This window comes from Buteo buteo, chromosome 23 (assembly GCF_964188355.1).
Source record: "Buteo buteo chromosome 23, bButBut1.hap1.1, whole genome shotgun sequence".
Classification (NCBI taxonomy): domain Eukaryota; kingdom Metazoa; phylum Chordata; class Aves; order Accipitriformes; family Accipitridae; genus Buteo; species Buteo buteo.
In genome coordinates this window covers 11137080-11150251 of record NC_134193.1, presented here as the reverse complement: position 1 = coordinate 11150251, position 13172 = coordinate 11137080, and the positions used below count along the sequence as shown (strand labels likewise).

The window sequence follows — 13172 nt, the reverse complement described above, 5'->3', positions numbered from 1 at the left end:
GGTGCTCAGGTGTGTGGTCCCTTCTTTTGTCCTCCTGGGGTCTGTGGATGGTGAGGAGCCAGGGGCAATTCTGGGTTGAGCTCACCCAAGTAAGGGCGGTTTTGGAACCCACCAGTATTTTCCCTCCTGGGTGCCTCTCATGGGGCAGGACCACGGCCAGGCAGAGGTGAGGCAAGGGATGCAGTGAGGCTGGAAATCCCGTGGGCAAAACGGGCTGGGTGGAGAAAGGCTGTGTGACCTGGCCACAGAGATTGAGGTTGGAGTTTGGAGGGCTGCAACCACCACCACTATCCAACTCTCCTTACCTCCACTCGCCCTGCTGCGATTGCAGCCCTCTGCTCCCCTGGAGCCCCGCTCGTCCACCAGCTCTTGCTGGGCCAAGGTAGGGGCAAGACTCAGCTTTGGGACCTCTCAGCCCCATGGTGCTGCAGGGCTGGTGGAAGGAGGAAGGTGGGTGTCTGAATCCTCTGGATCAAAACCTGGAGAGCTGGTGCGGGGCTGTGCATGGTCTCTGTCCCTGGGCACTATGCAGAGAAAAACCCCACTGGAGTCAGATTATCTGGTGGTGGTGGACATCTGCCTCTAGAGACTGTGTTCCTTTGAATTTATATTTCTGAAATCCCACACCATCCACCCTTCCTGCTCTGTTCAGTTCCTCAAATCCACCTGGGAGAAGCCACAGCCTGCCCAGAGTAACTCGCGTCCCCAGCAAAGCCCTGCCACCTCACGCATGCTCATCTCCAGGGCTTGGGCAATGCTTGCAGGCACTGAGGTCTGGCAGGGTAAGAAGCAGCTTGTGCCTCTCCTGGAAAAGGAATTTCCTCCAAAATCCTCTCTCCTGGCTTTTCCATGCTGCCCATCCCTGGCCAGCCTGGCTGGTCACCCAGGCATTCGTTTCAGCATGAGATCTGCCTTGCTGCTGCGTGATGGTAGCAGGTGCCCCAGGAAGGTGTCGTCCCAGCAGCTGAGCACCTCAGGATGTTCCCAGGTGCTCCTTCCCCCTCCCACAGACTGGGAAAATACATTTGGGAAACTGCCTATTCTGATCTTGACACTTCCCAGCAACAGCAGGTCGAGGGACCTCACTGGGACTTCCCAACCCAGCAACATCTCCACTGTCTTTGGAAGGAGCCAAGCATTTCCAGCAGGAATTCTCCCTGGCAGTTTAGCCTGGAACAGTTCAGCATTTGCCACGCTCCCAAGAGCACCGGGCCCACACACAGCTTTGCCTCGAGGCTTGTTTTTGGTACGTGTATTGACGCAGATGAAAACATCCCACTGCCTGCAACACCCTTCACCAAGGGCTTTGTGTGACGGGGAGTCCCGGTGTCTCCGCATTGTGTTCCAGCCAAATATTTCCTTCCTGCAGTGTGCAGGCATCACCCTGCCAGGCAGCAGTGAGATCATTTCTCTTTGCCACTGACATTTTGCACTCCTCCTTTTGTCCGTCTGTGTTCTCCCTGTGTCCCAGAGCAGGATGCACACAGGCTGCAATTTCAGATCTTTTCTGGGTGTGAGTCCCCTCTGTGCAGAGCAGATGGGGGGTCCCCACCACAGCGCCCCAGGGTCCCTCAGCCCTCTGTCGTTGTTTAGGCCCAGCCAGCAACAAAGCAGCACGCAGTCACTTGCTTACTGCTCCCCGCCAGCCCCGGTGGGATGATGAGGAGAAAATATAAAGAAATGCTCATGGGTCAAGACAAGGACTGTGAGGGATCACTCACCACTTACGGTCATGGGCAAAAGACAGGCTCAACTTGGGGAAGAAACAAAATCAATTTAATTGACTACAAATCAAAGCAAGGCTAATGGGAAGTAAACCCAGCCTTAGAACACCTTCCCCCCAGCCCTCCCCTCCTTCCTGCCCCAGCCCCACTCCCGGTTCTCTCTCCCTGGGGAACAGGGGACAGGGGCTGGGGTCGGTTCCTCACCCCTTGTCTCTGCCGCTCCTTCCTCCTCAGGGGGAGGAGGACTCCGCGCTAGTCCCCTGCTCCGCTCTGGCGTGGGCTCCTCCCTGGGCTGCAGGTGGGCGTCTGCTCCCCCGCTCCCCTCCATGGGCTGCCACGGGCTGCAGGGGCATCGCCTCCTCCCCTCCTCCCTCACTGACCTCGGTATCCGCAGAGGGGTTCCTCTCACATCCCAATCCCCCTACTCACTGCAGGTTCCCCTTCTTAGATCTGTTCTCCCAGAGGTGTTACCACCATCACTGATGGGCTCGGCCTGGGCCAGAGGCAGGTCCGACTTGGAGCTGGGGAAGCTTCTAGCAGCTTCTCACAGGAGCCACCCCTGCGGCACCCTCCCCTGCTACCAAAAAAAACACACCACACAAACCCAAACCACCCTCTCCTCAAGCCTGTACCTGTACCTGCTGCTCATCCAATGCTCGTCGGACCACACAGCCCCTCTCCCAGCACCCTGCCTTCAACAACAGGCAGGTTCAGGGGCAAGGAGAAGCGCTCAGGGACAGGGTGAAAAGAGGGTTGTACCTGTCCCCTTTTATCGCCCCAGAAAACCTGGCCAGATGTCATTGTATATTTAATGACATGGGACGTTTTTTCCCTGAATGTTTCTAAGGGCTTCCTGGGGTGAGGCATCTTCTCGGCACTGCTGGTATCCTGCAGCAAGGAGCTTCACCGCCCATCTCTGCAATCCCTTTTGCTTGTTGCAGTGCTTTCACCTGCAGCTCCTTGGCCAGGCACTGTGGGAGCACACTGGTGAGATGGGCTGGCAAGGACTGGGTTGGTGCAGCAGAGATCAGCCCAGGCACCTGGGTCCCAACCGGCTGTTGGAGAGAGCAGAGGGGCAAGGGAGGTGCTGGACCAGCCTTTGATGTGTGAGGAGCAATTTGGAGACTCACAGCTGATGGCTGCAGTACTTGCTGGTGATGTGAGACTGTCTTCTTTATTCATCTTCTTCATGCTGTTCCAGATCTGAAATCTTTAACAAGTCTCCTTGCTCTCTGAGCTGTGCCTCTCAACCTTCTCTCTCCCTCCCCTGCTTAGGCCATGCCCCTGCTGGGGCTGGGTGACCAGATCTGGACCTCCACTCATCCAAGAAGGTGTGGGTACACCTCAGATTTACATGGTGCCTTGTCCTTTTCCCCAGTCTTCTTCTAACTTCTCCTCATGCTGCATCTGCCACTTTTGGCACCTGCTGCATGCAGATGAGATGGATTACAAGATGTCTGTTGGCACAATGAGCTCCCTGGGTGATCTTCCTCCCTTTCTCTCTCAGCCACTCATTTATACAAGCGAGGATCTTCCTCCCCAGCCTATGGCAGCTTGTCCTCTGCAGCTTTGATGAAGACCCTTCTCAGCTGACCAGGGGGTGTCCAACACCCGTATATTGTTGACTCCTCCAGAAACTGTACTTCTGAGGTGTGATTTTCCTGTGCAAAAGTTGGATTTAGTCTCCTTGTGACATAATTTGTCCATACATCAACCAGGTCTGCTGTTTATTACAGCTTTTGTGAGTATCTGCCCACACTGCATAGTAGATCTACTTGTCTGTAGTCTCTTTGTCTCTGACAACCTCTTTAAAAGCCAGCATTTTTGCTTCTTCTAGTCTTCTGGTGAAAAGTAGAGGTAGCAAAGGTGAGTCTAAGCAGCAGATGACATGCTGCAGTGAAAAGTTTGAGTTTCATACCTGATTTACTTTGACTGGAAATGTCATCTCCTTTGTCTTAATACTCATTTGCACTTCTGCATTGGTAGGACAGATGTCTCCAAGTGTTTGCAGAAGAGATTGTCTAGCCTGGGGATCCACCAAAGCTCCTCCTCAGCCAAGGTGGATGCAGTTTCTTCACTTTTCTATCAGCTTATTTCCTTTGAATACTCACTCTCAATTTGACTGGCTACAGGTCAAACATTTTCTAGTGTTAAATTCCTGCTCCCGGTGCCTTTGAAGAAAGGAATGTATGTAAGTGCAGATGTCATTCCTCAGCGTAGAGGAGCAAGGGGCCAAAGTCTGGTGTCTTCGTTGTTTGTCTTACATTGTTGCCAGGTAATTTCCCAGGGGTCATTTTACTGTCTTCATGTGGATGCAGCTTCAGCAAGTTTAAGAATATTTATCTTATTTCTGATCAGCTTCTTTAAATTGATTTAATCATGCTGGCTTCCATTTAGGCTTTCCCTTTGTAATGTTGTTTAGGGTTTGTATTTGCTAATATCAGCTTAAGCGCTCAGAGTAAAGCTAAGCTGGTCTTTCCAGACAATCTCTGTGCCATATGTGATATTTAATCCTCTTGACTTTCCATTTTTTCCCCTTTTAAAAATAAAATGCCACTGTATCGGATCATCTCTGGTTCTAAGGGTAGCACCGGCTATCACAAGAATGGCATTTTGATTTCAGCCTGTGAGCCGGTTCCTGATTGCTGCTCAGGACCGGTGGGCTCTTGGCCATCCCAAAAACCTGAGCCTATGGGTGCCCATCCAATCTGCCTGGAGCAACAATGTGTTAGAGCCTCCTGGATGTCCCTCTGCATGTGACAGGTGCCAGCACCACTGTCACCAGCTGGCCGTACAGTCACCACAGCAGGAGTCACTCCAACAACATGCAGTCATCTGGTCTTGTCCATCTGTCTTGGGTGTAGAGTGAGACCATGGGCTTCCTCAAGTGCCACTGGATGTGGGACCTGGTGGTGCCAGCCCAGCTGAGCTTCTCCCCACCCTCCAGCCTTGGGGACAACCTCTCACCAGGATCTGGGTGATGGGCATGGGCTCTTGACAGCACAGACATAAATGACTTGAACTCCCACGGGTCAGGAGTGAGTCACCTCTAAATTGCCAATTACTGCTTGTAGACACCTCTGTGCTGGTCTGAGCCCCACAGAGGAACAAACACTGGTTTTGCTCCCTGGTTTGAGAAGGGGCAAATATAGCTCCTGTCCCCAGGCATTGCAGTGGCACAACAAGCCCCCAGAGCCTTTTCAGAAGTTAAGACTGCAGAAGTTCAGAAACTTTTAATGACACATCTGAGACCCATTAAAAGTGAGGAATAAACCTCAGTGCTGCTGGGGCAGCAAGGTGCCCTTTCGGGCCACAGCTTCATGAAGCACCAACACCCGAAATGCAACTGGCTTCGGATGTTGCTTCTTCCTCCAGGTGTTGAAAGCTGTTGAAAGCGTGTGGCTATTTTTAACCTGGATCACCTCTGGACATGTTTTTATACCCTGGCTCCATGACTGGCTGATCCAACATGGCTGATGGGAAGTGTCTGGTGGCTTGAACGTGGCAAGCAAGGTGGCTGGGGACTTCCCAAACTGTCAGGGTCAGCATCTCCTGAAACGCGTGAAGATGCATCAGCCCCAGCAATGCCAAATATCAGTGACGACGTGCAAGCTTTGGGGACATCAAGGCTTTGGGAACAGGTTGTTATGCTGGAACTGCCATTCAGAGAGGCCACAGCAGCCCCCAGAATGGGGTAGCACAAACCTCTTGACATTCAGCCAAGGCAAATGCAAAGTCCTGCTGCTGGGTTAGGCTAACCCCATGCAACTGGGCAGACTGGGCCTGCAAGGAGATGGCAGCATTGCAGGAAAAGCCCTGCGTGTCCAGCAGGCAAGAAGCTGAACACTGGTCAGCAGAGTGCCTTTGCAGCAAAGGCAGCCAGATGCATCCTGGTGTGAGTTAGCAAAGGGCAGCCATCAGCTCAAGGGAGTACTTGTGAGACTGTGTTGGGAGAGCTGGCTCCAGTTTAGGGCTCCCCAGTACAAGAAAGGTCCTGACAAACTGCAGAGAGCCCAGTGGAGGACATGAAGCTGGTCAGGGCCTGGAGCACAGCACGTACAAGGAGAGACTGAGAGAGGTGGGCTGGTCCAGCCCTCAGAAGAGAAGGTGAAGGAGATATCTGGCTGCTGTCTCCAGTTGCCTCAAGGGAGGATTTGGAGAAGATGCAGCCAGACTCTTCCCCGAGTGCTTGGTAGGAGGATGAAGGGCAATGGGCATGAGCTGTAACACAGCAAATTCCAGTAGGACAAAAGAAGAAAGTTCTCCACCATGAAGGTGGTCCTGCACTAAAGCATGTCCAGAAACATGGTTGAGTACCTCCCCATCCTTGGAGGTATCCAAACTGAGGTGGACAAGTCCCTGAGCAAGCTGATCTAACTTTAAAGCTGGCCCTGCTCTGAGCAGGGGCAGGACCAAAGACCCCTGAAGGTGCCTTCCAACGGAAACCCTTCTGTGGCTCCCCAGGCCATAGAGATATGCAAATGGGATGGATAACAAGGAATGCAGCTGAACACAGCCAGCTGAGCACCAAATGCTCACGGAAATTATTTATTCATTACTTACCACCCATAAATTAATTATAATTGTGGCCAATACCAGGGAAGATGCCCACTCCTAACACGTTTGATCTCGGTGTGCTCTCAGCCCTCCCTCCTCTGCCCCTGTGGCCATCACCTGCGCTGCCTGCTGCTGCCAGCTGCCTGCTGCTGCTAGACATCTACAGGCAGAGCAGGGAACAGCCGAGGCTGCTACGGTGAAATGCGAGGGAGACTTTAGGCTCCAAAACGCACTTGTGTGCACTGAAAGTGGGAAGATGGATTGATCCGGAGGGGCAGGGAGGAGTGCCACGTCAGGGAGGGGTGCTTCTGTTTCTGGCCAGTGTCTCCATCACTCTCCCCTCCCCAAAGATGTGGATGCTCTCAGGCCCCATCCTGACCTTGGCAGATTGGTGCATCTGGGGGAAAATTTCCCTTCCAGATTCCCATATTTCTTAGAGGTGGAAGGTCTCCAAGCAGAGGTTCAGAGAAGCAACACACCTTACGCTTGCTAGAGCCCCTTAAGTTACTCTTAAATCTAGATGAGCTTGTCTAGAAGAAACCAAGGTTATCCAGCAAAGCCAGGAGGTACATTCTCAGTTGCAAAAGTGGGGAAAACAAGCTAGAAAAGGAAAGCGCAGGCTGAAGAGCCTAACTCTGACATATTCCTGGATTCAGGCTCTTAAGGGTGTCTCTGAGCCACTTTGGCTGCAGAGCCCACTGTTCTACTCCACCTCCACCACAGGACCACCCCTCTGGGTGTCTCTAGCTGCTAAGAAGTTCAAAGACAACTTCAGACCTGCCCCCCATCCTGGCCCCTGGAGGTTTGGGGCCCTCTTCATGGGGATGCTGCTGGAGCAGCCCTCAGGGGGATGTCCGCAGTCAGACACTGAACACAGAACTCGGCGCACCATATTCCCTTGCAGTGTGCTTCCCTGCTCCCACAGCATAAGAAAGCACTGTGCCCAAAGGGCTGTGCGGTAACAGGGGATCTTTTCCCAGGTGCATCCCAGGAGTTTATTGAAATCACCCTGGTGTCCCAAACTGCTGGTGCTGCCAGACACACCTGGTGTGAAGAGAGAAAGCACCTTCTCAAGGTAAGCCATGCAGGTGCTGGGTCACCAGTGTTCCAGACATCTGTGCAGGGTGAGTGCTTGAGGGCAGGACAGCTGTAGGATCAAGGAAGGAAGGAGTCAGCCTCATACTGGGGTTCTGCGAGGCCAGCTCTGCCTTGCTGTGCTCTCTGTGCCCCTCTCCCACAACTGGCAGACGTGGTTGTCCTTGCTGTCCCTCTCACAGCCCAGCAGCCAGATGAGTACCCAAGTGCCTGGTACACATCTCAAAGTTCACAGCACTGCAGCTCACCTGCTCGCAGTGTAGCAGGAGCCCTGCCCCTACTGCAAACACGGCTCTGCCTGGCTGCAGACGTGTCCCTTGTTTAACTGTGCCACAGCCTGTTTCCCGTCAGTGTTTCCAGTCTGCGGCTCTACAAACCCAGCAAGACTGTGGTGTTGGGCCCCTTTTCATGCAGAGCAGCACCCATCAGCTGCTCCTGAGTCTACCTCAAACTCACCTGTCTCGTATTAGATCTGATTGCAAATCAAATGCAATTTAATTAGCAGAAAGGCAAACAGACACTTCCTATGACTGGTGATCATCCAGCTAATGACTATCAGATCAGCAGATGTAATTGCAAACCCCTACAGTAATCAGAAAATGAAATGAAGATGCCACTTGCATCCCAGTTGCACAACGCCTTTCACATCTCCTCCTTCCCTGGCTCACGGGCTGGAGGACACTGCTGGGAGACACACACGGTCTGCCATGCCTCATGCCTCATCCCTCCTGTGCCCTCCACCTCCCAGTGAGGCAACTGGTGCCAGAGAAGCCAGGCTGATTTTCTCGTAGCCCAGACTGTGGCAGTGCCCTGGGGGCACCAGATCCTTGGTATGTCCCCAGTTCTGGGGAGGCCATAGGGTACAAGGAGGGAGCTGGGGATGTGTGCCCTCCCCAGGTGTCTTGCACCAGGTTTGTCTGTGTGCTGTCTTCCAGGTGAATCAGGCATGTAGTTTTCCACCTCTGCTTCCTTAAACCAATGCAAAGGCTCTATGGACACTTACTTATACTTAGAACAGGTTTCTTTTAGATAAAGGGAAAAGGTTTCAATGGTGACAAAGAGATTTAGGAACCAAAACCCCTCCTGCCTTTGCCCCATGATATGAGCACTTTGGGCCCCAAACATCCTGAGAAGGCACCACGTAAGACCTTGGCTCCTCGTCCAAACCCTGGTGGATCTAAGCAGATGATACGTGGGTCAAAGTCATTTTTTAAATTGGGTTTAACCTGCTAGCTCTTGCAGGCTTGCCCATGCCAGGGTTGCCCACAGCAGCGTGCTTGAGCAAAGGGATCTTCTCCCTGATGCTGCAGCCATTTCCCTGCTTGGCTTTGCTTCTCTGAGCTGACCATGTCGCACCATGTCCTCTTCAATGGACTCTCCCCTCTCCAGGCATTCTGGCAGCCTGGCTCAGCTTCCTCCTCCTTGAGCGGGCTCCCTGCTCCCTGTGCACCACCTGACAAGGTATCACTAACATACCACAGCATCAGTATTTTCCCACATGGACTAGAAACCTCTCTGTTGTCCCCATGGCCAGTTTGGCACCCTGTGCCACACTCACAACTCATGACTACCCTGGGCTGACTGGACCGCTGGCTCTCCAGCCGAGGACCCTGTAGGCAGGGGACTGCTCTGTAGTCCCAAAGCTCCTGTGCCCACCTAGTTTTCCTTCTTTTTCTTTCCCCTAAAGCCTTGTAAATGCCTGGTGCTGGATTCCTCTTCTCCCAGTGGATGTAGCCCCCATCACAAAGTTGCTTTGCACCTTCATGGCAGGAGAAGCAGCATTCATTCTTCCTGAATTCAGGTGCAGTCATGCTCACCTCCCACAGCCCTGCTGACATGCAGCAAACCTCTGAAGACTCTCCTCCCTCCTTAATGCTGCTGTCCCTGTGCCCTCATGTTGTCATCGGCCAGCCTACCTTTGCCATAAATCATCATTGTCCTCCTGGAAAACTGGGAGTGGGCAATGTTTGACTTCCAGGGCACTGAACTGAGAAGCACTGCGGGGCTGCCTGTCCTTCCGCTACATGGCTGAAGGGCGTATATTAATCTCATAACACTACAAGCAATTTTCACAGTCTCCCTGCACTCCTTCATCTTTCAGTGCAGACTTTGCTTACTGCTTTTCGGGCTCTTTTCTTTCCTTGCAGATTTTCTACTCTTTCCAGATACCCTCCTTGTTGTATATATGTTGCTTGTTTGCTAGGGGAGAAGCCCTGCTCCACCAGCCTCTCCCTCGTGCTTGAAAGGGAGTTTTTAGCTGGGTTTTGCACCTTTTCTTTCATGAAATCCCAGCTCTTTTCTACATTTGCATGCTCAACTTCCCAAATCTGCCCAGCTGCAGTAACCAGCTCTCCTTACTTGTCCTGATTTGTGCTTGTTCACAGGCACAGCCACCAATCTGCTCCTATCGATCTTCCCATTTGCGCAAAATGGCATTGACTCATGCCTACTCTAGCTGCAGATATTTTCTCTGATAGCTCTTCTAAAAACAGCCTATTTTTCAGGAACAGGTACAAAAAAACCCCATCAGCTCGCTTCATGCTATGACCTGGTGAAGAGATATGTGAGATGTCATATCCAAGGATATCTGGAATGACCATTACAGACAAGGCTATGATTCATGACACCACCACCCCTCCAAAGAGTTACTCTTCCTGGAAGGATTTCTCCCTGGGGCTTTGTCCTTGCCCCAGTCTGGCTGGGGGATCTGGGAGAGGCTCCCAGCACCATCCGGGCAGACCTTCCTTTCCCTCCTTCCCAAGGCAATCTAGATCCGGGAAGATCTTTTGTTGGTGCCTTTCAACATCTTATGCTGTGCTACCCTTCCTCCTCGCCTCCCGTTCTTACTTTCTCCTCTTGTGTCCTCCATTGCCTCTGCTCTGGTCACAGCAGCTATTCCTCTGACCTCTGGGAACATCTGCTGCCATGGGCAGCTCCATGTAGTAATTTGAGTTCCTCCATGCCAGCTTTGCATGAGGCCACAATTGTTTGTGCTATTTCCTATGGATCATCTGGTCTTCCTCAGCCAGAGGAGACATCAGCCTTTTGCTACCCATACCACTCTCTCAGCTGCTCTTATCCCTACAGGTGCTTCCCTTCCCTCTGTGGTTGTGTCCTTGCTTACCAACTCCTACTCTTCCAGCACAAACCAAACCAGCATGGCAAGTACATGCCTCTGCTTCAACCTCCATTCCTTTTGTGGTTCAAAGCCTGGCATCAGATCCCTGAAGGCTTCTCCCATCCCACTGGCGTGCCTCCTTGCATTGAGGAGTGTGTCCGTGGAGGCTCCCAGCTGCTCAAGCACCCCAGCCCTTCCTGTGGCATCCAGCCTTGGGCTGGCTGCTCTTCTCTCCCTCCCTGCTTGCACACCCACCCAACTGCTGGGCACCAGGACAAATCCACAGCCCATCCCTGAATCACCACATTGTGGAGCACATCCCCAGCATGGTGGGGTTGTCCTTGTTCCTTCCTGGAGGGAGCTTGCAATGTCATTTGAGGGTGCTCGAGTCTTGTCAGCCTGGCACCCACCTCCTTTTTGTTCCTGGCAGATGCTTCCACACTTCTCTGGTGACAGCCGTGTCAGTACCAACAGCTTCTTGCAGGCTTGTGCAAATCTCTGATGATCTCCTTACTGCTCTTCCTGTGAATTCAGTAGTTTTAGGTTCACACTCAAAATCTTCTGTATCTCATCTCCATTTATGCCTGAGCTCCAGTTTCTCATTAGATTCAGAGTCTTTCACTTTTCCTGCAGGCTAGTGTCTCTGCTTTTCCTTGCCACCTTCAAGTCTGTTTGAACAACACAGTCACCTTCAGATGCCTTTCTGGTCCTCCTATGATCTCTCAGACTCTTGGAGGTCCCTCCCTTGCACTGTTTTCTAGGTGTGAACGTGAAGCTAACAACTATAGTGCAGTATTTGCAAGCAGACACCTTCTTTGTCTGTAATGTTCAAAGATATTTTTTTTTGAGATCTGGTCCCACAGTCTGTGATGGAGAGGGGAAGGAGGAGACCTTTCTATATCTTCACTAATAGTGTAAACACAATTTGCTCCCATGAAGGGCAGCAGCTCTTCAGGCAGAACCTGTCATGTTTTGTGGCATCTTTAGGTCAATCGCCAGTTGCAGCCCAGGAAACCGGGAGGGGAGAGAGGAGCTGCTCTCATCTGCTCTCATTTAGCAGTCCCTGGGATCCTTACTGACCACAGTGGTGACGTCCCAGCTCTCTCTGGTCTCCTTCAGGTGACAAAGAGTTGGGGGTTGCCTTGAGGATTGAAACCCCATGGACTGAGACCCACCACCTGTCCCCAGAGGTGTGTGTATGTCCCAAGTCCCTGGAGCGAGGTGTGAGGAATGCCAGGGCAGTGGCACGGCTTCAGCCCACCAAGCAGCAGAGTGGAGGGCTGGTGATGCACCACGGCAGGGGTGAGTGCTCACCCTCCTTCTACCTGTCCTTATCTCCTCCAGCTCTCCCTGTAGATGAGCCCCAAATCCCTGCAGCAGGGAAATCTCAGCAGCCCCACCATGTTCCTTCTCTTGGGATTTTCCAGTACCTACAGAGCACAGGTGACCCTCTGCCTGTGCTTCTCACTCATTTACCTGGTGACGGTGCTGGGGAACCTGCTCATCGTGACCCTCATCTGGCTGGATGCCCACCTGCACTCCCCTATGTATTTCTTCCTGGGCCACCTCTCCTTCCTGGACATCTGCTACTCCTCTGTCACCCTCCCTAAGATCCTTGGAGACTCCCTCTCACCACAGAAGACCATCTCCTTTGTGGGCTGCATTACGCAGATCTACTTCTTCCTTTGCTTTGGGGGCTCTGAGTGCATACTCCTGGCTGCCATGGCCTATGATCGGTACCTGGCCATCTGCCAGCCCCTCCACTACCCAGCGCTCATGAGCAAGAAGATGTGCCACTGCTTAGTGGCCATTTCATGGCTGAGCGGCTCCTTCTCCTCTCTGATCCAGGCCTTCCTCACAGCCTGCTTGCCCTTCTGCGGGTCCAACATGGTCGACCACTTGTTCTGCGAGATACCCTTCTTGCTGAAGGCGTCCTGCAACCCTAATGCTCTCCTCAACAAGGCTGCCTTGTATGCTTTGGCTGGGACTATTGCAATGGGCTCTTTCCTCCTTACTCTTGTGTCGTACGTTCACATCATCAGGGCTGTCCTCCAGAAGGGAGCAGGGACACAAAGAGCCTTTGCCACCTGCACCTCCCACCTGACCGTGGTGACCCTGTTCTTTGGCACTGGGGCCATTGCATACCTGGTGCCTCACTCCAGTGGCTCCAAGGACATCGATGAGGTCCTCGCCCTGCTGTACGCCATTGTGACCCCCATGCTCAACCCCATCATCTACAGCTTGAGAAACAGTGAGGTCAAAGGGGCCATCGGGAAAGCCCTGCACAAAGTGGTGTTACGGATGTCCACCAAGGTTGCAGGCATCATGCTGAGTGACCCCACCCTCCCCACTGCAGGGATGCAGCTCTCGGTGACCCAACACACATGAACGGGTCTGGGACTCCCAGTCGGGAAGTGCCATGTGGTGCTGGTGGGGGCACAACAGCAGCTCCTAGCTCTGCCTCACCAACACATCCTATGCTCAGACCCATTATCACCCAGTGGGGACCCAGAGGCTGGGTACCTAATTCACAGCATTGTCCCGCACAGTCTGAAAGCCCCTAGCACAGCTGGCTTGAACTTGCACTGCCAGCTTCAGAAAGCCCAACTCGTGCAAGTACGACCCCAGGCATGTGAGCTGTGTCTCATCCCATCCCAGGAGCCGGGTACCATCCTTCC

At 52.9% G+C, this 13172-nt stretch overlaps 1 protein-coding gene across 1 annotated transcript; it reads left to right on the top strand.

Moving 5' to 3' along the window:
* The first annotated feature begins 11850 nt into the window (after positions 1–11850).
* LOC142044015 (olfactory receptor 10A7-like) lies at positions 11851–12882 on the top strand. Its single transcript, XM_075055961.1, has one exon. It carries the CDS (start codon positions 11851–11853, stop codon positions 12880–12882), a length of 1032 nt encoding a protein of 343 aa, XP_074912062.1.
* Positions 12883–13172: the final 290 nt, after the last annotated feature.

Excerpts from the sequence above, each read along its gene's own strand:
- LOC142044015 (XM_075055961.1), top strand. The coding sequence starts at position 11,851 with ATGAGCCCCAAATCCCTGCAGCAGGGAAATCTCAGCAGCCCCACCATG.